Source organism: Dromiciops gliroides, chromosome 6, assembly GCF_019393635.1.
Source record: "Dromiciops gliroides isolate mDroGli1 chromosome 6, mDroGli1.pri, whole genome shotgun sequence".
Taxonomy (NCBI): domain Eukaryota; kingdom Metazoa; phylum Chordata; class Mammalia; order Microbiotheria; family Microbiotheriidae; genus Dromiciops; species Dromiciops gliroides.
The window spans coordinates 154,507,631-154,535,577 of NC_057866.1; the positions used below are offsets into that span (position 1 = coordinate 154,507,631).

A 27,947-nucleotide genomic window follows, 5' to 3' on the forward strand; every position below is an offset into this window, starting at 1 on the left:
CCCAAGGCTGGGGGCAGCTCAAGTCTGAGACAAATTTAAAAGTGTTTTGTCACCTCCAAAGGCTTTCCAAGCCATTGGAAAGAGGTGGTTATAAATATCAAGTTACATTATAGGTCACCTTTACAGATCTACGCAGACAATATCTAAAGTTTGTAGTTCATAAATTGAGGGCAGCAAGGTAGATAACTTGTGACCTTTTTCTGCTTGGACTGGGAAGACACGCCAAATCACAGTAGTCCATACCCAACGAAACTACCAAGGCTGAAGAAAGACAAGCTCATAAATACAAAACTGACAGAGTTGCGAATTGCTTCCATTCTGGAAAATAATTGGAAGTTGTGGTAAAATATGAAAGTTTTTAACAGTCGGTTAGGATAACTGAAAGACGCCAGTTTTTCAAGGACCACCCTTTTGGGGAGGAGATGAACAGTCCGCCTGCTGTGCATGTCAGACTGCCTGCCGGGTTTTTTGGACTTCCGGGGTGGAGAGAACGAGAGGAGGCCTTTTTGCCTGCTTGGCAGGACTCCTGACGGCGCGGCACAGACTCTCTCTCCAAAGGTGGCCTTTTCCGGTTTGGTGAGTTTTTATAAGGAATATAGACTAAGCTTAGACTTAAGATGATTTGTATTGTGTTTCTACTTTCCTATCCTTCTAATCAACATCACCTTGTGACTATCATAACTATAAATAAAAAGGTCTATCTAGAAAACCAAAAGCTGCTTCCATTTACTAGTTTGGGAGATAAATTAAGGGAAAGGTTAAGTAGGGGAGATTTATGATCTAATATCCAATTTTAAATCTCACAAAGTTATGCAAGAAAATGCACTCAACTGAGGGATGTGTAGCCCAGGGAGGTGAAAGCGAGAAAGAAAGGGCTTATAGATAATAAAGTATTCATCATAGCACTTTTTGTTGTATCAAGGAACAGGAAACAATGTGGGTGTGGGTGCAGAATGTTGCGTACACCATCAAATTTGCTTTACTGTTTTTTCTTTGTTACAAGAGAAGGCTTTACTGGGTGGGATGGCAGTTGAGGGAGGTTCCAGACCCACAAATGACTGTGATACAAAAGGCATCAAGAAAACTTTAAAAAACAACACAAAAAGCCAGATTGGGCAAAGCACAAGCAACCTTAGACTAATTATAAGAAAGGACTAAGGTCTCTTTCCAAAGCACATCACCAGGCTAAGTTCGTGCTGTCACACCCAAAACAATCTTTTCCCCCTAATTACTGAGCTCCCATTCCAGGGGAATTCGGCAGTATCTCTGGAGCAGAGCAGTCCATCATTTTGTGTGGATACAATGGTTACGTATACCAGGGGAGAAGGACCTTTAATTTAAAACAGGAGTCAAGGAGACTTTCTACCCTGAAAGGGCACAAGAAGGACTACGAATACAAAAATGGTTACATGCTAACCTACATCCTTCCTCACCAAGGTAAGGTTGATAGAATGATAGAATTCCTGGTCTCTCCCAAGTCACCCCACATTCAGGGAACACAACAGAAAGTCAATGAATCAAAGTGGAAAAATGTTTGCCTTCACTAACTTGATTTATAAGGACAAACAACTTTGGGAATTATTCTGATATAGAAATGTGACCAGTACTATAACTGAATGCCTATATTCTACTCCTGTCCATGGAGGACACATCCTCCACCTGAAATTTTGTTCCTACCCATTCTGTACTTAAAATATGTTTGGGGGAATAATGTTTTTTTTCTTTTCTTTTTCTTTCTTTTTTCTCTTTTTTTTCTGGTGAGGCAGTTGGGGTTAAGTAACTTGTCCAGGGTCACACAGCTAGTAAGTGTCAAGTGTTTGAGGCTGGATTTGAACTCAGGTCCTCCTGACTCCAGGGCTGGTGCTTTATCCACTGTGCCACTTAGCTGCCCTTCCATATTGTTTAGGGAACAATGAATAGCGAGATTTAGTGGTCATCTGTTAGGCCCTATCATTCCTCTTTCTCCTCTTCCCCAATTCCTACCTCCTTCTTCCAGTAATTGCGAGAATAGTAAGTGATTCATTTTTTCTCTGCTTCTGGCAGCCCAAACAACCTGTGGAATTTCTCCGTGGCTTGTTAGGTCCACATCACTTGGGCATGATATTTGCTGTTTTCTGTCATGTCTATTCTAGGGCTACATCCTCACAGGGTTGCTTTCAGTAGTGAGTGAAAAAAATATCTGTAAAGCACAATGCCTGGAATAGTGTAGGTTCTCAATAAATGCTTATTCTTTTCCCTTTTTCTTCACTTCCTCCATCTTAGTAAACGCTTCTTCCCTTTCCCTTCACTTTTTCCATCTTTAATCTGAGCCCGACTCCCATCAATAAGAGTATTTCTGAGGAGATGATAAAATCATAGGGATATGAATGAATGAGTCGTGATTTCTAGACTTTATTGATTTCCCATATCAGCCCATTCACTGAGCCACTATTATGCTTCTCTTCCTTACATGGCTCCAGAGAGACATCCCAGAGAAATGAGTTAGAAAGGACATAAAAGGGTCTCAAACATGTTTGATTTTTTAAATAGAAATTGAATTCAATAATGTTTTGCATGATTATAGATGCATAATATTTTTATTTATTTTTGTGTGTGTGTGAGGCAGTTGGGGTTAAGTGACTTGCCTAAGGTCACATAGCTAGTAAATGTCAAGTGTTTGAGGCTGGATTTGAACTCAGGTCCTCTGGAGTCCAGGGCTGGTGCTCTATCCACTGAGCCACCTTGCTGCCCCCCATACATATATAATCTATATCAAATTGCTTCTCAAGGAGAGGGAATGGGAGGGAAGGAAAAAATATGGAACTTGAAATTTTTTAAAAAGTTAAACAATTTTGCTTACATGTAATTGAGAAAAACTAAAATAAAAGTTAAATGTTTTTAAAAAACTTAATTCAATCCTATAGGGACCTGAGATTCTGCCAGGTTAGTCTCCCTTCACTGAAGCAGCTCACTTCTTTCCTAAGGCTTAGTGTGAGGCCTTTTAGTTACCATCCCCTAAATATTCATTCGCTCTCATGCCAACGTACTGAAGCCTTTCTGCAAAGGGCTAGGCTGGTCTAGAGACGATACTCAAATCTTTTAAGCTTAAAAAGATTACCCAACAGTCTTCTTGTTGGCCAAGCCTCTGAACACCCAGTAATGCATCAGAATAGAACTTTACTGGAGGCTGATTAAAAAACTCCCAGTAATTTAAGTCCCTCTCTTTTAGAGTCATTTTATAGAAGGAGAAACTGAGGCTCATAAAGGGGAAATGACTTAACCAAGGCCAAACAGGTAGGGCAGAGATTGGAGCCCAGGTCCTCTACCTCCAAATCACACCCTCTATCCATTATGCCAATCCCTGGGGAAACTACAATCTCCTCTCTTTGGCATTCAAGGCCCTCAAGAATCTGGCAACACCCAGCTTTTCTAGCTTTAGCATTGTATATACTGTGGTCTACACCATGTCTTCTGAACTCTCCCTCCTGCATTCTTTGCTCCCACTGTTCTTTACGCTTGTCATGCCCTCCAACCCTTTTACTTCTTGAATTCCTATCCATCTTTTAAGATTCAATTGAAGTGCTGCATCTTCCAGGAAGTCCTGGCTTATTCCTCCAGTGTTTATTGTAATAGTGTGAATTATAGCTAAATATACTTACATACTCATGCCACAGCCCTGTAAGTCAAAAATCCTGAGCCAAATTTTGTACCTTCCCCCACTGCTCAGCAAAGGATCTTGCAAGCCCCCATCACCACCACCACCACCACCACAATAATTTATACAGTGCTTTTAAGTTTTGCAAAGCACTTCATTGAAAATGATCTCATTTTATCCTAACAACCACCCTGGGAGGAAAGTACTATCATTACCCTCATTTTACAGATGACGAAACTGAGGCAGACAAAAGTTCTGTGACAATGAACGTTGATTTGATTTGATGGACCGATATCCAGGCCCTGACTTTGTTCCTGCTGCTGTCCATCCCTTTCCTCTCTCACCATTCCTTTATTGGTGGGAAAGGAGCAGGAGGGGATGGTGAGATCTCATTTAGCTGTAATGACCAAGAGGTTGCCAAGGGAGGGAGAAGCTGAAGGTGCCACCGAATTAAAATGGTTTTGTGTCATCTGGGGGTCTTCCTTAAGCATGCTTCTCCTTCTCCATTACCATACATACATGAGTTGGCTATAACTACACTTCCCTCACCAATACTGTGGTGTTCAATTAAATGCCAGATTTTTCATGAAGAAGATACTGGGGGGCCCCTAGGTCAGCAGAATTTTAAGGAGAGATCAGAGGACAGACCCAATTTCCAGACACTACCTGTATTTTCCCTCTCACAAAGGTGGTTATGTCGTTTTCGTTCTCAAAGATGGAGAGTGTCTGCAGCAGATTCTGCTCAAGCCATTCCCAATGCTCAGTGATTTCTTTCCTGGAACCAGCTAGAAAAAAGGACAGAAAAAAACAGACAATGCAGTAACATCAGGGTGCCCAACTTTGTGCCAAACATTTACATTGCATTTCTGTGCCTACAAAGCCTTTTCCCATAATTATCTCACTAGATACTACCGGCAACCTCTGAAGCAGGTGGTGCACATGTCATCAAGCTCATTTTACAGATAAGCAAACTGAGAATCAGAGAATTAAGGTGATTCACCCAGTGGGTTATATGGCTGGGAAGTAGCAAACATCAGATTCAAACCCAGCTCTTCTGATGCCTGGCTGAAGACTCTTTCCTTTACCTCAGAAAGCCAAATTCGTTTTTATTAACATTGAAGGTAAATGTCATCTGGATTATTCAAGTGGGCCAACTTTTCTCTTTATTTTTGTTTAATTTTCTCCAAGTGAAAGAGAGACAGACAGACAGATACATACAGAGAGACAGAGACAGAGACAGACATGGAGACACAGAGAGAGAGAGACAGAGACAGAGACAGAGACAGAGACAGACGGAAAGCACATACAAGATGAAAAGATTCAGAAATGAAAAGTAGAAACAGATGAGATTTGGCCAGAGATCTCCAGGGTGACTTAGGATCACAGGATATGTACCCAGGAGACAGAAGTCATGCAGACTCACCCTTTTCCTTTAATCATGAGGAAACTGAGCACCAGAGAGGTTAAAAGACATGGCAGAGATGGGGTTGTGCAGTGGATAGAGAGGGCTAGACTAGAAGTCTGGGGGTATGCCTCTGGGGAAGTCACTTAAAGTGATTCGGCTTTCAGCTTCCTTATCTGTAAAATGAGAGCAATAATATCTATGGTACCTGCCTCTGAGGGTCCTTGTGAGGCTTCTGTGAGACCACATATGTGGAGTGCTTTGGCAAACCTTAAAGAGCTATGTGAATGACAGTTAATATGCAAGGTCAGTACCCTAGTCAGTACACTTTGCTATTTCTGCTTTCCTTTTCTGATTAAGGTGGGAGGGGCGTGGAAGAGGTTGGATCATTTTTCTCCCATCTAGATATCAATTTCCAAGCCTCATTTTCCTTATCAGAATAAGTGGGGTTTATCTTATGGGGCTGCCATTTTGCAGGGGGAAGACTGCTAATAAAAACACTACATGTGATATATAATAATAAATATCACTCTAACAAAGTAAATGGGAAGAAAGTTGAATGTCATGAAATTTCAATGGCCAAGTCTGGCCCCAAAGAAGAGAGATGAGAAGATGCCTCCCTCGTTTCTTTGCTGAGGTGAGGGATTGTGAACTGCGTCCCCCCAGACAACAATTTGCTGGTTGAACTGCTTCTTTTTTCTTTGTTACTCTCTAAGGGATGGGGTGACAGAAGGGATACATGGGAAATGTAAGTGATGTCAAAACATAGGAAACAATAAAATTACATCTGTCCTTCCCCCTCTCTTGCTCTTGGGTTCTTCATTGATTAAAAGAGAAGGAGGAATCTAAATAATTCTCCTCTCCCCTTTTACATTATACATAAAGGAGTGATGAATCAGAAGTCAGAACTTGTGTTCAAATATCAGCCTTGACTTCTGCTACCAGGGTAATCTTCAGCAAGATGCTTATCCTACCTGAGCCCATTTCCTCAGACGTAAAATGAGGGACCAGATGGAGGACCACTGAGGTCCCTTCTACTGCTATGGCTGAATGATTAATGAATGTCAAATGCTTCTGTAACCCCAATCAAATGTAAACCAATCTATTATTATTTCCCTTCTCACTCCTTGTTCTTAGAACTTCTCTTACATATGAATACAGCTTATGCTTTGACAATAATGTTACGTGTTAAGTTACAGTGATAAAAAGGCTTTGGAATGCCTTTAGTTCTGATGAAACCACCTCCTAATAATGTGCAAAAAAAAAAATCCCAATCTTCTCTCTATTCAATTATGAATGAGACATAAAAACAGACTGTCTCCAGGGAACACCAGCAAAAACTTCACTGATTCAATTCCTTGAGAAGTAATGGGGGTGAGATCATCTTTACAGCTCCCAATGAAGTCTTGAATTTTTGGTCTGCCAGAAACCTCCAAATTTAAACCATTTGAGCTGAGCACTCCATCTAAATGTCACCCTGCTCTCTGCTCACCACTCTGTACTGACACAAAGTGAGGATGTGGTTGTAAAGATCCTGAATTAACCTTTTTTTTTGAGGTTTGTTAGTTGATGGATCTTTATAAAGGGATAATATCAAAATCCTCCCTAAGTAATTAATGTGTATAACATCTCCTGACCCCATACACTCCTACGAGAACTAAAGAATGACTTCCTGCTCACCTAGCTCAGATATAAATGGACAGATTTTTGAAAGAACCTTTTCCTCCTTTTTCCCATGCTGGACTCTCTTGAATTTTTTTTGTTGACCCCAATTTCTCCCCCAATCCATCATATTGGCTCCTGAGAAAGAAGATCAGGAATAGCCAAGGGCCAGCGGCACCTGGAGCTGGGTTAAGAAGCATCCCCAAAACAGGAAGTGTGTCCGAGAGGCTTTGAATCCATTCTCCTGAGAGACAGAGGAAAGACCCACAAGACCACTTTCTTTCTCATCAAAGAAAGATAAAAATCAAGAAGCTCAATAGAATTCTGAGGGGACTTGGGAAACATTAACCTTTCAAATCGGACTTGCTCAGAAGCCAAAATTCTACTTGAAAAACAGTCTTGCAAATACATTCAAGAAAGAAGATATAAATATACTTAAGATGGGGTTGTTTTTTCTTAGCTTATTAATTTGGGGTCCTCTGTATACAAAATTCTTACACAGCATATTATTTTGTCTCAAGAGAGGCAGTATAGCCTATAGCAGGGATACTACACCTAGAGTCAGAGATAAATTTCAGGGGATCAGTGAGCTTGGATGGCAAATTATTATTATGAGAAAGTATCCACGGGCTTTACCAGCTCACTGTCGGGGTCCCTGGCACAGGAAAAAAAGGTTTCTCTTCCTTTTTGATTGGGAAAGTGGGGGAATGAGAAAAAGTAGACTTTAGTTCATTGAAAGAAAGTATAATTGAAATAACCCCCCCTAAGAACCCTTGGTTAGAGCATAGGGCTAAAAATCAGGAAACTTGTGTATGGTCCCACTTTGCCATTCATTAGCTGTGTAACCTTAGGTAAATCATGGATTTCTTTCTATTTTTAATCTCTATATTTTCTATATTCTCTATTTTGTTGCTTTTCTCATCTGGAAAATGGAGGAAATTTGTCCTTCTTCACAGGGATGTTTTGAGCGTCTTGTAAAATAATGTGTATGAACATGGCTTTTCTCTTCCCTCCTGCCTTCTTTGAAGAATCATGAATGTGGAATGCCACCCATAATGAGAGGTTGTTGGGGGGATGCACTGTTTAGTTTTGTGGAAATCTAAAAACTTTTTCCTCTCCCCCAGTTTGGAGTCAGATGTCGTTGGTCCATGGTATTGATAAGAAGCCCTTTGTGAGTTAGAGGGTAGAGGTGGGGTCTTGGGTGTTGTTGCTGGCAGTTGCTCTCATGGTTAAGGGGACAGAATTACTCTGCTGTCAAGCAAGACTGGTGATTGGTCAAATGAATAGAAGGCTAAAGATGATTAGCAGTGTCTGAAGTGGAAGCTAAGTCAAATGATCATACAAAGTCTGGGGAGAAATCTGGGGTCTTTCAGAGTGGTTTGGCATTTAAGGTAAGAAAGAAGCTTGGCAAAGGAGAGCACCACACAGAACAGATGCCCCTTGGTGGGGAGCAGGGCATAAATTTCCTCCATCACTTCATTTTTATATTATTTAACCTAAGGAACTCTGGGACTTGCCATCCATCCAACTGCTTTACCTTCAGGATATTTGTGCCTTTCTATCTGCTATGTGTTGTGACCTCCAAATAAAGTGTAGACTCCTTGAGGACAGGAGGCATTTCATTTTTGTCTTTGTATTGCTGGTGCCTGGCATGTTGAGTAGCTCTCAGTAGGCACTTAATTCTTGCTGTAGGATTGAATAAATTGCTCTTGGTCTCCTCTCCCTCTTCATATGTGAATATGTGGGTCTATTCTCACACCTACATGTTTTATGTCTTCAGTTCTAAGTGCTTTTTGATTGATTCAAGTATACACATTGGGGTTGCAGGGATCTCTTCCCCCAGAAGACTGCTGAGCTTGGCTCTCTTCTGTCTCTGTTGTACTTTTGGAATGTCTGCCCTGCTGTCTAGCTGACAATAATCATTTTCATTTCTCCTTTCCTTTTCTCTATGGCTTTCTTTTCTGTCAGCACGTCTGCAGTTTGCTACTCCCATCACTGCTACCTTTAAGGGCCTCCCCTCTCTCCCTCTCTAACCTCAGAGAACACTTTGTTTTGAAACTCATCAATGCATTTATCAGGTAATGCATATTGACTGTGTCTACTATGAATTCATGTTATCCCATCTCAATTGAATGCTCAGATATGTTTCATAATCCTTCTATTCTTCTGTAATTGGCCACCCCAAGAAACAGCAGAATTGGTCTGAGAGCCAGGAAGACCTGGGTTTAAATCCTGCCTTTGACATATATTGTCTGTATGACCCTAGACCAGTCATTTAAACCTCTTAGTGCTATTTGTTCAATTGTTTCAGACAGACATGTCTGAAATGACCCCATCTGAAGCCTTCTTGGCAAAGATACTGGAGTGGTTTTCCATTTCTTTCTTCAGCTCATTTTAAAATGAGGAAACCGAGGTAAACAGTGTTAAGTGACTTGCCCAGGGTCATACAGCTAGTAAGTGTCTGAGGCCAGATTTGAACTTGGGAAAAGAACCCCAGGATGGGCACTATATCCACTGCATCACCTTAATGCCCCTTGGTGCTCTAGGAAACTATAAATTGCAGCAAAGGTGCCAACCTGCAGAGTTAGATGGAGTTTTATCACCTTGGAGTTCTTTATACCACGGTTGGGTAAATTAAATCTGATCCCCTTGTATCGCTCATGAGCTAAGAATGTTTTTTACATTTTAAAATAGAGTTGGATGGCTGGATTTGGCCCAAGCATAGATTTTAGACCCAGGCCAAATGAAATCACAGATCCACTCTTTAGCCCCATCCATATCATGTTCCAACACAGCCACTATGACCAAGACTTCTTTCTCTTCAGTAGTCCTATGCCCTGCCTGCCCTGCTCTGAGCATGTGTGCCTCCTTCCCCTGAGAAATCCGAGGCCAGTCATCCATTGTAAATACATAACCTCATGTCCTCTCTATATCTTTATTCACCTTCTTTTGCTCCAGTCTTTGAGGAAAAAATGTCCCTGAACATGGAAAACCCTTCTACTTGTATTCTTCATCCCAATCCTGCACATCTCCCACCTCGGTTTGCCTCATCATCTTTCACTCCCTTCCTCTTATTTTCAATCTCTCCCTTTTTATTGACACCTTCCCAGCTACCTAAAGATATGCACAGGTACTAAAAATTCTTTAAAAACTATTTGTTGGCTATCTCCAACTAGATGTCTACTAGACATTGTAAACATCTTAAACTCAACATATCCCAAACTATACATTATCTCTTCCCTGAAATCCTCTCTTCTTCCTTATTTCCCCATTGCTGTCAAGGGTACCACCATCCTCCCAGTCACTAAAGCTCACCACTTTGGTATGATTCCTGACTCCTGACTCCCTACCCCCTCCACTATATACAATCTATTGCCAAAGTCTTGTGCCAAGGTCTCTTGCAGATATTTCCACAATTCAGGCCTAGTACAATAGCTTGCTGGCTGGTCTTGCCAAAAGTCTCTCTCCAGTCCACTGTCAAAGTGATCTTTTTAAGGGACAGATATGTCCTTATCACTCCCCTTCTCAATAGAATAAACTATAAAATCCTGTTTTGTATTCACAGTCCTTCTTAACCTCCTTCCCCTGCTCCCACTTTTCTGATCCCTCACCCTCACCCCTAATTCCTCTGAGATCCAGTGATGCTGGCCCTCCTTGTGGTTCCTTGAACACCTAGCTCCCAGATCCAGGCATTTTCTGTGGTGACCTTTGTTCTCCATTTCCCCTTCTCACCCTCATCTCTGACTTCTGGCTTCTATGGCTTTCTTCAAGTCCCAGGGAAAATCCCACCTTCTCCAGGAAGTCCTTTCCAACCCCCCCCCCTTAATTCTAGGATCTATGCTGATTATTTCCAATTTGTCCTGCATGTTTCATGTTTGTGCATGTTGTTTCCCCCATCAGATTTTGAGCTCCTTAACAGCAGGGACTTGCAAGTTTTTATTTTGTTTTGCTAGCACTTAGCACAGGGCCTGACACATTAATAAATGGTTACTGACTACCAACCTCTCAAATCATTGTTCTGTGTCTCTCCTCCCTTTTGCTGCCAAGCTCCTAGAAAGAGTTGTTTTTACTCTCTCCTTTCCTTCATCACCAACTATTTACTTCTCAGCTCTTTGCAATCTGGCTTGCACTTGACCGAAACTAGGATCTTCAAGGTTACTAATGGGTGCTTTCTTAATTGCAAAATTCAATGGAGCTTTCTCTGTCCTCATCTTCCTTGACCTCCTGCAGCTTTGGACATTGCTGCCCACCCCCTACTCATGAACTCTTCTCCATTAGTTTTTAGCTCTCTCTTGCTTCTCCTTAGTATCTGAAGCCTTTTCTGTTTCTTTTGCTTCTTTGTCATTCAATTCCTTCCTCTAAGCATGGGTGTCCAGATCCTGTTTCTTTTCTCACTGTAAATTTCTCACTTGGTAATCTCATACTAGTCCCATTGGTTCAAATTCCATCCCTATAGCATATGGTTCCTAAATCTATGTATTCAACCTTAATCTCTCTCCTAAACCGTAACCCTGTATCAACTATTGCCTGCTGTATATCTCTACCTGTAAGTGCTTTTGGCACTGGATACTCATTTGTAGAATGAGAGGGTAAGGCCAGATGATCTTTGACATTTCTTCCAGCTCTCAATCTATAAACCTATGTTCAAAACAGAAATTATCACCTTTCTCTAACTCTCCCTTCTTCCAAATTTTCCCATTTGGTATTTGAAGGACCTGGATTCAAATCTTGGGTCTGCTACTTACTGAGTAACCTTGGACATGTCAATCAGCTAACTTATTTATAAAGTTAGGTTGGGCCAAACTACCTCTATGGTTCACTCCAAGTCTAAATTTAGGAGTCTGTGATAGGTATTACTATCCTTCTAGGCACTTCAGTCTATTACAAAACAGTCACCTTTGACTCCTCCCTTTTCATAAATTCCTGTATCTAAACAAATGCCAAGTCTTATCAGTTCTTTCTCCATTGCATCATCCCTTTCTCTCCAATTCCATGGCCACCATCTTGGTTCAAGGCTCTCTAAGTTTTCACTTGGAGTGTTGAAGTTGCCATCTCACTGATTTCCCTTTTTTCCAGTCCCTTCTCTCTTCAATCTTACTCTACCCAGATGACAAAATAATCTGCTTAACACAAGTCTGATCATGTCAATTACCTGGTAAAGAAAACTTCAAAGCAAACAGCACAGGCTGGCATTGAAGGGCAGCTAGCAGATGGCTCCTACCTTTGCAGCCTTATTTCATATTATACTCCCATCACTTCTTTTGTTGGTGGGGAAATGAGGGTTAAGTGACTAGCCCAGGGTCACACAGCTAGCAAGTGTCAAGTGTCTGAGGCCAGATTTGAACTCAGGTCCTCCTGAATCCAGGGCCAGTGCTTTATCCACTGTTCCACCTAGCTGCCCCCCTTCACTCATTCTAAATTCACTGTGTTTTAGTTAATCTGGATTACTAGCTGTTCCCTAAAAACAACAGTCCAAATCCCTTAGTCTATGCATTTACATAAGGCTAGATCTTAACTGTCTTTCTTCAAGGTTTATCTCAGGTATCCAGGCTTACCTGTTTTCCCTGCTATTAGAGGGCTCTTTTCTCCTCAAATCATCTTATTTAATTCTGCATATTGTTTTCCTCCTAGCAGGATGTAAGATCCTTGAGGGAAAGGGCTGTTATGTCATTTTCCTTTGTAACCTCACCCCTAAGTACAGTGACTTGCACATTTGTAGTAGGGGCTTAGTGACTTTTTAAAGTTGAATTTAGTAAATGTGCATCAAAAACCATGAGCTAATGCTAGTAGGGTGAGTTAGATTCCTTCACAAAGCGGGGCAGGATGGTAGAAAGAATTACTGATGGCAGCAGGTCACTTTTCATATTCCTTACCCTAGAAAATATAAAGAATTCAAGGTTACCCTCCAGGGAGTCATAAGGGAAAATACTCATTTGCTCTCTGAAACAGTCCGATCCTGCCAACAGTTAAGCAGGTCAGAAGCAATGTTCATCCTTGAAAAGTAATTGTAAGAATGTTAGGGGATCTCAGCAACTAATATAGTTCCCCAAGGAGGGATTCGGTTGTCCAATAAGTTGCTTGAATCCTTGCCACCCCTTATAAATCCTTCCTTTCAATTCTCAAGGAAAAGGTGGGCAAATGGTATTGGAATTGAATATTGCACTAAGAAAACCAAGACATGTGAAATTGTCTATTACCTCACTTTGAGTCAGTCAGCCCCTTTCTTTTCTGAATATCTAACTCATTTTGACAAAGCTACACTTTAAGGCTGGGTAAATAGAGCAGTTCAAAGTGAGGTAATAGTCAATTTTCTGGAAAGGGAGCTATTGGCGGTTAAGGGAAACAACCCAAGTCACTAGCATAATCAGCTGGAAACACAAGAAGAGGCATTTTAATATCTGACAATATCATGGGAAATCTTAGCATTCAGAAGGTGCTCAAAATGCCTGGGTTGATTGACTGATGAATTAGAAATCCTCCCTGTTGAAAAAAGAGACTATGTCATCTTCAGGGGATGCATACAACACCCACCAGAATGACCTACACATAAGGACACATTTACTAAGTACCCTCTGATGATAATCAGGAACAATATCCATCCATCCATGAATTCATTCAGTCTTGCTTCTTATCTTGTTCAATAACCTTCAAGTGAATTACACTTCCTTGAAGTCTAAATAAATTGGTTCAGGATGGTGAATTAGATTCTTTCAAATTTTGACCATTATAAAATGAAAATGAAGGCATTCAATTATCTTGGTTACTAAAAAGTAGGGTTTAAAAAAAAGTCCAATGGGACTTTGGATGTGTATCTGGGACTCCCTGATTTTATTTTAAAAACTTTAAAAATTAGACAGTGATCAACTCTTACATATCATGGGTATGTACACAACAAAACTATAGTATATTCAACAAAAGCATATACAACAAATCTCACACACGCACACACACACGTACTCTGCAGCCCCTACTAGATGCATCCAGCATTTTCAGCTTAATCTTAAGCAATGCAGATCTCCTAGCTGACATGATCATTTACGCCATTTAAGAGAGCCAAATGGAAGGAACTGACTACAAAATCCAGGAACATATATCTATATGTAGATCTAGCCAGCAGAAGATGAGAGACTTCCTTGGGCATAAATGTAGGATAAAAATAACAGTGATGCACAGTAGTAAATACCAAGCAACCAGGCCTGCATGATGGAAACACAGGCTCTAAATGCAGAAAAAGACAGAGATGTTTGTGAATGATAAAAAGCCAAAGGACACGCATCTACCCACAAGAAGAAAAAAGGTGTTAGGTATAATCCTAAGATTTAGAGATGGAAGGGCCCACTTGCTTCACAATTTCTCTCATACTACAGCTGGGAAACTGAGGCCCAGAGAACTAAATGCCTTAAAGGTGAAACAGGTTAGAATCAGGGTTCACCATTGCTTCTCTGAAAAGCAGAAGTTACCTCAGAAGTTACTGTGGAAAGGAAAAGTTCAATGAGAAAATATTTTTTAAATTATCCCAAATATCTAGCTTTTCATTCATTATACAATCTGCTGCTTTGGCCTGTTTTGTTTGTTTTGTTTTGTTTTTTAAATAGGGTGCCCCTCCCAGGTTAAGCTCATCACCTCTAACCACAGTGTTGACCAGTTGCTTCCCCAAACCTTGACTGACACCACTTCCCTCAGCCTCTTCTCCCCTCTGATTGGAGGGCTGGAGTGTGTCGTGCCAAACTTCTCCCAAATATTTCCTTTATACGGTACAGAAAATGGACTTTGGCTCACTCCACTCTGCATCTGCTACTCTGTCTGGCCTCCTTTTGTGTGCTGTTCCCACCTCCCCCCACCCTCCACTGTTTCCTTGAGACACTATTTTAAAAAACCAAAACCTAACTATCTCCAGCACTTGGTGAAGTGCCTGGCCCATGGTGGGAGCTTAATAAATATTTATTGGATAAAAAAAAAAAAAGAACCTGGATTCACACCCAGGTCATCTGACCCCAAGTCTTATGTTCTTAACATTACATTCACCTATCAACATGTGGATAATCAGTTTTTTAAAAAAATGTTAAGGGAAACAAGGAAACACACTTGTTTAAATCAGTCTCCAAGTAAGGGCACAAAATATGAAAAAGACTATTTAAAAAGATTTAGTATGAATATAAATGAAGGGATGGCCTAGCACTGAGAGATGTGGTGGGGTGGGATCCGGTGGTTATCAGCAGAGCTTTAATAACTTTATCTTGGAGTTTCTGACAATGGTGTTTTTTGTTTTTTTGTTTTTTGTTTTTGTTTTTTGTTTTTAGTGAGGCAATTGGGGTTAAGTGACTTGCCCAGGGTCACACAGCTAGTAAGTGTTAAGTGTCTGAGGCCGGATTTGAACTCAGGTACTCCTGACTCCAGGGCCAGTGTTTTATCCACTGCGCCACCTAGCTGCCCCTCTGACAATGTTTTTAACCTCTGATTATGACAAGTTAACTGCTGTGTCTGAGATGGTGTCATGGCTAAAATTCCTTCAACAAGAATCTTTGTGAATATAACACAACCATGCTGCCATTCTCTGTGCTGTTTCCTTGTATTGGAATGTAAACTCCTTGAAGGATGGAGACTGCCTCACTTTTTTCTTTAGCACAATGCCTGGTATACAATAGGTGCCTAATAAATGCTTGTTACCTTGCCTTCTCTTTGTATCCCTATCATCTAAAGTGCCTGGCATACTGTGGGTACTTCACAAGTGGTTTTTCATTCAATCATTCATTCATTCATTCATATCATAAAGACGAACAACAGGTCAGAAAAAAGTGCTCATGGGATTATTATGAACTCCCTACATAATTAAGTTTATAATCTCAGGGCATGACAATATGGTTACATTTTTGTAACCATGTTGAGAAAATGCTACCCCAGGTAACCCAGTCAAACTTGTCAAAGAAAAAGCCTTGAATAACCTTGAAATTAAAGAAAGAAAAAAAAAACAACCCCCCAGAAAACAAACTAAACGCCACCCCTAAGCCAACATTTGAAATGGCAAGCTTTTAGGGATACCCAATTGGCTTCTGGGATACAGCATCAGGCATGGTGTCCATTTAGCTACGCTTTCAACCACACATTCCCCACTTCCACAGAATATCTTTTCTTTAAAGAAGGGAATGGAATTTCCCAACATTATTAGTATTTGGTAGAGAGAACAGCAGGTACAGAATTAATTAGAAAAAGTTAATTAAGCTCTGGCATTTTACCACCTCCTGCCTACAAGAATGCTTGAGAGGCAGCATGGTGTCATGGAAAGACCACTTGGCTGTGAGTCAAGAGACCTGAGTCAGGGACCTCAGGCAAGTGGCCTCATGTTTCTGGGTAGTTTCCTCACCTGCAAAAAAAGAGGGAGTTGGGCTACTTCAAAGGTTCTTAGCCTTTTTGACATGAGACCCTTTTGACAGTTTGGCATAGCTTCTAGAAGCCTTTTCAGAATGTTTTAAAATGAATAAATTAAAAAAAAAGTTTGCAGGCACCAGGTTAAGAAGCCCTTGGCCAGGAATTTCTTTTCTTTTCTTTTTCATTCAGGCACTTCTTTCTAAAGTTCCTTCCTTGTTTCTTCAGCTCTAAGTGCCTTCTCTACATCATCTTCCTCGAGTGTGATTTTATTAGTCTCACCTCAGACAGTAGCTGTGTGACACTGGGCAAGTCACTTAACCCTTTTTGCCTCAGTTTCCTCAACCTTAAAATGAGCTGGAGAAGGAAATGTCAAACCCCAAAAGGGGTCGTGAAGAGTCAGACATATCTGAAAATGACTCAACAACAATCATCCATAATGAATCTTGTCTATAGGAACCTTAAGGTCACCTACTGTTTGACTTTTTGTTCCCAGCACCTAGCACAGTGCATGGGCAGAGAGTAGACAGTCAATAAAATAAATGCTTGTTCATAGATTCCAGCAGCATTCCATGACCAGTGTGTGTATGTGCATGTACACATGAAGACAGAGAAATAGATTATGTGTCTGTGTGAACTTGCATAGGTATATAAATCTTTTTTTCCTTTTTAAATATTAAATAACATTTTGGGTTTTTTTCCTAATTACATGCTAAAACAGTTAGAATTTGAAATGCAAAATTAAAAAAATGTTATCTCTCCCTTCATCCCTCTCTTTCCCTCCCCAGTGATTTCTTTTTTATATAGTTTGAGTTCCAATTTTTATTCCTCCTTCCTTCCCTCCCCAAACCCCTCCCGGAGGTGGTAAGCAATCAAATATGGGTTATACACATGTGATTATGTAAAACATTACCATATTAGTCATTTTGCTCAAAAAATGAGTAAAAAAATAAAAGAAAGGAAAAATAGCATGCTTCAGTCTGTGTTCAATCAATATCAGTTCTTTCTTTGGAGGTGGAGAGTACATTTCATCATTTTTCCTTTGGGATTGTCTTGAACCGTATTGCTGAGAATGGTTAAGTCATTCACAGTTCTTCATCAAACAATATTGCTGTCTCTGTACACAGTGTTCTCTTGGTTATGCTTACTTCACTATATATCAGTTCATACAAGTTTTTCCAGACCTTTCTGAAATCATCCTCTTTGTCATTTCTTATGGTACAATAATATTCCATTACAATCCTATACCACAGCTTATTCAGCCATTACCCAACTGATGGGCATTCCTTTGATTTCCAATTCTTAGCCACTACAAAAAGAGCTGCTATAAATATTTTTGTACAAATAAATATTTTTTCTCTTTTTGGGGATGTCTTTGGGATATAAACCTAGCAGAGGTATTGCTGGATCAAAGGGTATGCACATTTTTATAGCCCTTTGGGCAAACTTCCAAATTGCTCTCCAGAATGGTTGGATCTTTTCACAACTCCACCAACAATGGATTAGCATCCCAGCTTTCCCTCCAACATCCAATATTTTACATTTTTGTTATATTTGCCATTTTGATAGGTGTGAGGTGATACCTCAGAGTTGTTTTAATTTGCATTTCTCTGATCAATAGTGATGTAAGGCATTTTTTCATATGATTTTAAATAGCTGTGATTTCTTTGGTGTATAAATCTGAAATCTTCAGAGCCCCAATAAGATTGTGGAATAGTAAGAGAAAGCCAAACAAAGATGGAGGAAAAGAGAAATGGGGTACTGATAGCCTCAGACATCACTAAGACCTGCGCTCAGCCATCTCCTCACCTCTCACCTTGCTGCACTGCCTTCTGATTGACTTCTCCACCGACTGCTGGTTGGGTACCTCACTTACACGTTTCAGTTTCCTTCTTTGTTTTATCTTGCACCATTAGATAGATTATAAACTTCTTGAGGGCAGGGACTGTTTTTCTTTTTTTCCCAATTTGTATCCTATGTGCCTGGAACATAGCAGGTTCTTAATAAATGTTTATTGATTTAAAAAAAAATCACTTCTGCAGAAGCAGGGGGAACATTGTACACAGTATTGGCAACATAGTACAATGATCACTTGTGATAGACTTGGTTCTTCTCAGAAGTACAATGATCCAGGACAATTACAAAGTATTCATGATAGAAAATGCTCTCTGCATCCAGAGAAAGGACTGATCAACTGTGAATGCAAATCAGAGCAGACTATTTTCATTTTTTCTGGGGTTTTTGTGTTTTTTTCCTTTTGGTCTGTTTCTTCTTCCACAACATGACTCATATGGAAATATGTTTTACATGACTGCCCATATATTAAATTGTGTACTGTTTTAAGGGAGGGGTAGGAGAGGGAGGGAGAAAATTTGGAACTCAAGAATTTTTTTAAATGAATGCTAAAAATTGTCTTTATGTGTAATTGGGAAAAATAAAATGCTATTAATAAAAAGAAAAGTCCCCTCTGAAGCAGAAATACATCTCCCTTTTTTTCCAGAGAGAGGTGGGAGATTATGGGAGCATCATTTTACACATGTCACTTGCCTGTTAGTTTTGCTTATTTGTTTCTCTTTGCAAAAAGGGAGGACTTATTGGGTAGGAGGATATATCCAGAAGTGACTGTGATGTCAAAACAAAAGGCATTTATCAAACTTATTGTTTTAAAAATAAATCATCTCCAAAGGTCAGAAGCAGTTGAGCGTCCACAGAGGGAGGATGCCACCAACTTATCTGCCTACTTTTTTTCCTCATTCTTTTCCTTATCAGTCACCAAAACCCCCTCTTTTTGACAAATTCCTTAGAACTACAATGGGGGAATTCTTCTTTGGTCATGCTGACATTGGGGCAGCACATGCCTGGTTACTGGAATTGAGCCATCCAAATCAACTGCATGGAAAGAAGCTGGGCAGCATTTTGCCTCTGCCCATATGTAGTGCATGAAAAAAGCACTGGATTGATTACTGTGCCCAGGAGACAAGCCGTCTCCAGGGTGCCCTCTGATAAGGGCACCAGCTGTGGGGGTGAGCAGGCATCTGTTTCTCTGCCTGATCGCCAGCTGCCAGCACTTACTTCCATTAGCTGTATGGGGGAGAAAGGAGGTCATCCCAAGGGTCTAAGACAACAAAACAGGCTATTTCTGCAGGTGGCACAGGTCCAAAGCTTGTGTTATCCAACCACCATCTTTGACTACCCCCTCCCTTTTCAATCCAGCCCATAGCCAAGTTCTGTTCATTCAAGTCTGCAACATTTCTTGCATCCACTGGTCCCTTCTTCTCTTTTCCCACTACCACCACACCACACCTGCAAACTGACCCACACCTGCAAAAGCTTCCCAATAAGTTTTCCCATCTCTAGCATCTACCACTTGCAGCACAGTCTACCATTATCAGACTAATTTTTTTGTATGCATAGACCTGACCATGTCATTCTTTTGCTAAAACAAAATTTAAAGTGACTCCTGATTACCTACTAAATCAAGTTCTAACTCTTCTGGAATCCAGTGCCCTCCTTGAGCTGGTACCCATCCACTTCATGCTGTTCCCCTTGAGGTACTGTTATGTGCCAGCAAAACTGTACTCTTCTCTGTGCCCTATACATTCCTGTCACTTTCCTGTTTTTGTTCCAGGTCTCAAATGTCTCTGCCTGGGATGTATTCCCTCATTCTCTTTGCTTCTTAACTGTCTCCTTACCATTTAACGATCAACTTCAATGTTATCTCCTTCAGGAAGCCCTCCTTGATCTCCTCTGTCAGCAACAACCTATCCCCTCACTTTGCACTTTATAATGCTATTATAATAGATTTGTATTGTATTTCCCCAGTACTATGCTGTCAAGAGGCAATGGGCATAGGGGTTACAGTGGTCTAAAAGCTAGGAAGACGTGAGATCAGGTCCTGCTTCTGTCATACACTGGCTCTGTGTTCCCTGGGCAAGATACTTAACTCCTCAGTGTTGTGGCTTCTAAGACACTAAGACAGAAATTCTTTACCTTTTTTATTTAGACTCTTGGTAGTTTGGTGAAACTCATGGATCACTTCTTAGATTAGAAAGCAAATCAATAATATTGAAATATTATCAGTTATCAAAGTCTGTCTACATATAATATGGATTCTAAATATATACATTTATATGTGTGCATATATACATATATACACATGTATGTGTGTATGTATATATCTATACATACTTATACATGTGTGTGTGTGTGTGTATTCATGGGCTCTAGGTTAAGAATCCCTGATCTAAGAAGATACCAACATGTACTGAAAGATGTTTCTTCACCTAATAGTTCCATATACCAATGGGATGCAAGGTTCAGTTCCTATCGCTATCTGTAACCACAGCCCTAACATATTACAAGTCCCATGAGGCTAGTGACAGTATCTGATCCAAACTTTATTTTGCCTCCATTTTTAGCATAGTACTCTGCATACAGGAGGCCTCTAATAAATTACCAGTTATACTCAACAGAATTGAACAATTTTCTCCCCAAATCCACCCTTCCTCCAAATTCTTCTTATTTGGAATCTGAGGACCTATGCTTGAATCCTGGATCTGCCAATTACTGAGAAACACCGGGCATGCCACTTCTTGGCCAACCAAAATTTCTGGTTTTCTGCAACTACATATGCAGACCCTCAGGCTCCTCCCAGGAAAGTGAATTTGAGGGACTGAAGCAAATTAAAATTTTTTAAAAATCTCTCAACATAACTCTTCTTCCAATTTTAAATTATATAATTTGTAAGAAAGCTATTAAAATGTATAAACATTGACCCACATTTCAGCATCCTAGGAAGAAACCGTAATAAAAGGATCTTGATACATGAGTGAGACAGCTTTCTCTAGAAACTGCAGTACTTCTGGCCTAAACTGTTATTATCTTTCAATGACAGTCACTGAATATGGTTTTAAAACTGAAATCGATTGTCAGGGTTTACTTCTAGGTAAATAGGGCCCTCAAAATGGTCCATCTCCGTGGCAGTGTCTTCCATAAGGAAATACTGGAGATGTACTTATAGGAAATCAATGTGAAATAATCCTGCTCTTTCCAGCTACAACTCTCCTGGAGAGAGGTGATTGGTTTATTGCAATGAGATCATGCTAGGGTGATGAGCATTACTTTTGTACCTTTATACTCTGTGGTGGAAATTATATCCTCTGGTGTTTGTAGTGTACATAACCACTCTGGGTCCAAGAATGGTGTGTGCAAGCATACACACACACACACACACACACACACACACACACACACACACACACACAAATAATAATTCAGGAAAGCCAGAGTTTTGTCATTCCGGACCCTTCAAGCCCTGCTATCCAGAGTACTCAGCCTCATGGCTACAGCACCCAAACCAGACAACTGATGAAAGAGAGGATATACCAACCAATTGAAAAGAAATAAGGTGATGGTTGAGGAGAGGAATATGACTGATTGCAGCAAAACCCGGTGGCAAAAACCCACTCACTGGATCCCTTGAAGGGAGAGGGGAAGGGCATGTAATAAGAAACTGAGAAAATCCATAACAAATGCCTTGCAAATCTCACTTGAGGGGCTGACTGCAGAGATGCCATAAAACAACTTAGAATTCACGGAAGTTGCTCTGTGGTTGGAGAAGGTGATAGGTTAAATGGCCAGAAATAGGAAAATTTTCACCTTATTGATCTTGGCTGGGCTCCTGTGGGTGGCTGTTTTTGAAAGGTTATTTCATTTTCTTTCTATCATTTGTCTCCCTGCTCGCTGCAGTGCTTACTTTAGCACTAATCTTGATTGCCAAGTGTCATCTGAATGTGACCCCTAACTCTGGACTCCTGGCCACAGGCCTAAAATTGAAACTCTCCTTTCTCCCCTCCCACCAAGTCCTATAGCTCTAACAGCTGCTCAACTGACTTCATGTTGAGTGGACAGCCTCAGGTTTCAGGGCATTGTATGATTCCAGAAGGCTCTCCAGGGGGCCCCCAGGGCAAAGGGTGAAGTCTGATTCCTATTTGGTCCAAGCCCTATTTCTCAAAATGTCCTTGTCATTGTTCTTTTCTTCTGTCAAAGTCTGTTCTCTCATCCTTCATTTACTCTGAACTGGTAAACTAATAATTAGAAAACAGCAAAAATTCAATTCAATGCAACAAGCCTTGCTTAATTTCCCTTTATGTAAAATGAACCTGAGTTAGGTATTAGAGACTGGAATTGAAAATAATAGTACTGCCTTTGAGAAATTTATATTCTTGAAGGAAGGGAAAGAGATAAAACATGCATGCATAAATAAATAGAAAGCATATCCAAAGCTGGGGCAGCTGAGTGGTAAGGTGGCTAGAGTCAGCAAGACCTGAATTCAAAATCTGTCCTCATATACTCATGAGCTGTGTGACCCCGGGCAAGTCACTTAACCTGTTTGCCTTAGTTTCCTTATCTGTAAAATCATCTAGGGAAGGAAATGGCAAGCCACTCCAGTATCTTTACCAAGAAAAACTGAAATGAGGTCCTGAAGAGTTGGGCATGACTGAAAAATGACTGATATATCCAAAGTAATTTTAAAAGGAAGAGAACTACTAACATATGGAGGGGGAGGAGGGATAATTAAGAAGGGCCTCAGGGAAGGGGTGCCTGAAGGAAGGGGTTCTACGAGGTAGAGGAGAGGAGGGAGAACACTCCAGAAAGAGCTTGGGTGAAAAGGCACAGGAGACAATGGAAGAACATGGATGGGGAAGACCAGTGGGATTAAAACTGAGGAAAGGTCAGTAATCTGCAACAAGACTTGATAATCTTTGATTATTATTAATTTTTCAAGGAAGACTGGGAAGATAGGTGAGAAACAGATTGTAGGATGCAGGCTGAAGATTCTGAATTTTATTCTAGAGACCTTAGTGACCCACTGACTTTATTTAAGTAGGGGAATGACAGTCATATTTGAGTTTTGGAAATATCAGTTTGGTGCAGGATGAATTGGGAAGGGGCTATACTGGAAGCAGGGAAACCAATTAGGAGACTATTATAATAGCCCAAGTGAGAAGTAAGGAAGGCCTGCATCATGGTGGCCACATCATGAGTGGAGAGAAGGAAAGGGTGTCACATGAGTGTTAATGTTATCATTATTATTAGTAATAACAACAATAATAATAACTACTAGCATTTATATAGCACTCCAAAGTCTGTAAAGCATGTCACAAATCTCATTTTATCCTCAAGTAACTCTGAGAGATGGGTAACATTATTCTCTCCATTTTATAGTTGAGGAAACTGAGGCAGACAAAAGTTAAATGATTTGTCCAGGTCACACAGCTGTTAAGTGTTTAAGGCCAGATTTAAATTTGGATCTTCCTGACTTCAGGCCTAGCTGTATGTGCTATGCCACCTAGCTGCCTCATGTTGTAGAGATGTTGTAGAAGTAGGATCATTAAGATTTGGGAAATGATTGGCTTTGGAAGATGAGGGAAAAGGAAGAAAGAATGAGGGTTCTAAGGCTGTGAACCTATGTGACTAAACATGCTGTTAGCTACAAAAGAAATAGGGAGGTTTAGAGGAGGGGTATGTGGGGAAACTATATATTTAATTGTGTTTTGGACATGTTGAGATTGAAGGGTTTATGAGACGGGATATTCAGGTGGGGACATCTAGCAGGTAATGAAGGCATGAACTTTAGGAGTAAGAAGGTTCAATTTGTAAGTATCATGATAATAACTTGACCCACTGAATCCCGGGCAGAACCTTATATTTAGTGGAAGGGGATTAAGCAAAGGAGAAACAGTCAGACAGGAAGAAGGAAAACAGAGACCAGTATCCAGGAAGCCAAGGGAAGAGAACATACCCAGGAGCTTGGAGTAATCAACAGTATCAAAAGTGACAGAAAGGTCAAGTAGGATGAGTAGTTAAGAGCCTATTGGTGAAAATTGTCTATAATGTCAATTTTTTTAAACAATGTTGATGAGTCTTGTTGGGAATTTTTGCCTCTTCATTTTTTTCTTAAAAAAATTCTTTTTTATAAGGAACTGCTCTCTGGGAGGGAGAGACAGAGGGGGAAAATCAAGATATATATATATATTTTTTTTTTTTGCGGGGCAATGGGGGTTAAGTGACTTGCCCAGGGTCACACAGCTAGTAAGTGTCAAGTGTCTGAGGTCGGATTTGAACTCAGGTACTCCTGAATCCAGGGCCGGTGCTTTATCCACTTCACCACCTAGCCGCCCCCAAGATATATTTTTTTAAAAGACTGTTGATAACTCTGGAGGAGGCAGTTTGAATTGAATACTGGGATTGGATGCCAGATTGAATACTGGGATTGGGGCCGAAGAGTGGAAAGTAATGGAAATGGAGGCAACTAGGAGAGACAATCTTTTTTACAAATTAAGAGATGAAAAGGAGAAGAGATATCTTGAAGGAAAGGTAGGATCAATGGAAAGTTTTTGGTTTTGTTCTAAGGCTAGAAGACGGTGGATGAGGCAATATTGAATAAATAGGGGAACAAAGGCAATGCTTTGAGAGTAAACTTCTAGGAGAGCAGAGGATACAGAATCAACAGACAAGTTGGGCTGGACTTTGCATTATGCTGAAGGAATTGAGTTCTTTTTTTTTTTTTTTTTTTTTTTTTTTTTTAGTGAGGCAATTGGGGTTAAGTGACTTGCCCAGGGTCACACAGCTAGTAAGTGTTAAGTGTCTGAGGCCGGATTTGAACTCAGGTACTCCTGAATCCAGGGCCGGTGCTCTATCCACTGCGCCATCTAGCTGCCCCAGGAATTGAGTTCTAATGGTGGGGGTTCAGCATCAAGTAACTAGTGAGAAGTCACTATTTGGGTCACTTGGGCCTGGTTGGCTCCCTGATATCATACCACATATATGGATGCTTATGTTAATCAATTAATCATTTATCAAACACCTACAATATGCTAGGAACTGTGCTGGGGGCTGGCGATTCACAGACAGAAACAAAATGGTCCCTTCCCTCAAGAAGTTTATAAATTCTATGGGAGGAGATGATGACTATATTTCAATATAATTTGTTTCTTATGCAAACCTATGGATGTTATGCATTTAAAAGCACTATTCTAAGAAAGGCCATAGGTTTCATCAGACTACCAAAGGAGTCTGTGAGACACAATGATGAAGAAACCCCAATATAGGAGATGGAGCTTGAACTGAGCTGAGAAGAAAACTAAGGCTTCTAAGAGGTGGAGGCCATGAGGGAACAAATTCCAAGAATGGCGGAAAGCCAAGGCCATTGTGGCTGTGATCTAATTTATGGGGTGGCCGATAATCAAATAGGAACTATTCAATACAATACTACTTTAAACATCCCAAGTCAGCATCTGTCTGTCTGCTATCCACTGCGGTCACTCTAAAAGCTAGGTACTAAACAATTGATGAAAAGGCATTTCCTTCTCAATTCTGGATCATAAGTTCCTGCTCTGAGAGGTTCCAGGGTCAGTAATACTATTCAGCAACATTTAACTGAAGAAGATTTTGCCCTCTCTGGTGGCTGCTTTGGGTCCCAGCCAAAAGCAGAAACAACACTGTCTGTAGAATTGGGTAGCTGGATTCAAATTGTGACTCCTCGTTTACTACCTGTAAAGCTTTGGGTGATAAGCTGCCTTCTCTGAGAAGCAGCTTCCTCATCTCTCAAGCATGGGACTTGGATGCCATTTCTAAGATCTCTCCTAGTTCCGAATCCTATCGTCTTCTATAAAATAAATACCTTTCTTAGTGAGTATATTCAATAGATAAAGCAGTGTCTAGTATGATACCAAGAATCAGCCAAGTCTTTTCATTCTAAGCACAGAAATTGGAACATTACTACTCACCACAGGCAATGGTCCAGTACACCAACGAGTCTGGAGTCTGGTAGAGGATACGGTAAGGGGCGACTCTTGCACTGGAGTCCAGAACAACATCGAGAGTCCCCACCAGGAGGCCTGGAAAAGAGGAAACACCTTTGAGAGAATTCATACATTCTTATCCTGGGGACTTCCTGCAATGCCCACAGTGGAATTTTAGGAAGATCACTTTTTTGCAGACAACCTGCTATAAGGGAAAGACCACTGAATTTTGAACCAGAGAACATGTCCCTGCGTCCCTGCTCTGTCAATTATTGGTTCTGTGGTTTGGAGCAAATAGCCTCATATCTTTGAACCTTAGCTTCCTTATCTATATAACAGCCATAAAATACTTACAATACCCATCTCATAGGGCTGTTGTGAAGCAAACAATTTGTAAACTTTCCAGTGCTATGGAAATAAGTTTTTATTGGTAGTAGTATTTTCTGGTGAACCAATGTTAAGAATAGAGGGGTGGTTGCCAAGGGTTTAGCTGAATGTTATCTGTGGAAGTCAAATATTCAGTTGACAGATGGAAATTCATCACTATAAAATGGGAAGTTTACCTTGGCACTGATATTGGAAAGAGTTCTACTTACAAGATCCATATTGGGTTTTTTTGTTTTCAACATTTATTTTCATAGGATTTTTAGTTCCAATTTTTTTCTCCCACCATACCTTCCCTCCCCCCTCCCCAAGACAGCAAGAAATCTGATATAGGTTATATATGTACAATCACATTAAACCTATTTCTGCATAGTCATATTGTGAAAGAAGAATCAGAACACAAGGGGAAAACCTCAAAAAAGGAAAAAAAGCAGCCAAAAAGTAGAAACAGTATGGTTCAATCTGCATTCAGAATCCATAGTTCTTTTTTCTGGATGTGGAGAATATTTTCTATTATGAGTTCTTTGGAATTGTCTTAGATCATTGTATTCCTGAGAAGAGCCAAGTCTATCATAGTTGATCATCACACAATGTTGCTGTTACTATGTACAATGTTTTCCTGGTTCTGCTCATCTCACTCAGCATCGGTTCATGTAAGTCCTTCCAAGTTTTTCTGAAATCTGCTGCTCATCATTTCTTATAGCACAATAGTATTCCATTATATTCATATACCACAAATTGTTTAGCCATTCCTCAATTGATGGGCATTCCCTTGATTTCCAATTCTTTTCCACCACAAAAAGAGCTGCTATAAATACTCTTGTACACGTGGTTCCTTTTCCCTCTTCTATGATCTCTTTGGAAGACCCACATTTTAACTTCTATCTCTAATGCTTACAACTTGTCTAATCTTGGACAAGTTACTTTACAAGCCTGGGTCCTGTAAAATGATGGGGTCAAAGTAGATCAGTCCTTAACATGGGGTTTGTGAACTTAAAAAAATTTCACTAACTGTATCTTGATATAATTGATTTCCTTTGTAATCCTATATATTTTATGCATTTAAAAGCATTCTGAAAAGGGAAACCTGAGAAGACATATGAACTGATGTAGAGTGTAATGAGCAGAACCAGGAGAATACTGTACACAGTAACAGCAATATTTCAACAATGATAAACTATGAAAGACTTAGCTAATCAGATCAAGACAATGATCCAAGACAAAAGACCCATAATGAAAAGTGCTATCCACTTCTAGAGAGACCTGATTAAACTCTGATTACAAATTGAACCTTCCTTCCTTCCTTTCTTGGCAACATGGCTAACATGGAAATGTTTTGCATGACTTCACATCTACTAGGGGTATCCTATAGCTTATCTTTTCAACAGGTGGTAAAGGGGCTGGAGGGAGGGAATATAAAACTAAAAATTTTTTAAAATGATTGTTAAAAATAAATAAATTTTAAATTAAAAAAAATTCTGAAAAGGGATTCAGAATCTTCAGACTTCCCAAGGGATCTGTGACACAAAAAAAGTTAAGACCCCTAGGACTAGATAATCTCTAAGGTCTTTTCTAGATCCAGATCTCCTGATCCATTACTTTAGGACTGGAGAACCTCCGTTCTAACATCCATTCTGCCTTTTACTAGTTGGTTTGACTTTAGGCAAGGCCCTTCAACTCTGAGTAAGATTCCTCA

The 27,947-nt window shown here is 40.2% G+C and overlaps 1 protein-coding gene across 2 annotated transcripts in view; it reads right to left on the reverse strand.

Annotated features, from left to right (window-relative positions):
- The window catches only part of TBC1D9 (TBC1 domain family member 9), a 125,131-nt gene that overhangs the window by 57,692 nt on the left and 39,492 nt on the right, over positions 1–27,947 (reverse strand). For both annotated transcript variants that reach the window (XM_043971433.1, XM_043971431.1), the window contains exons 2-3: positions 25,853–25,963; positions 4,301–4,419 (exon numbers count right to left, since the gene is read on the reverse strand). In XM_043971433.1, coding sequence (XP_043827368.1) covers positions 4,301–4,419; positions 25,853–25,963 — 230 coding nt within the window. The remainder of the gene's footprint in view (positions 1–4,300; positions 4,420–25,852; positions 25,964–27,947) is intronic.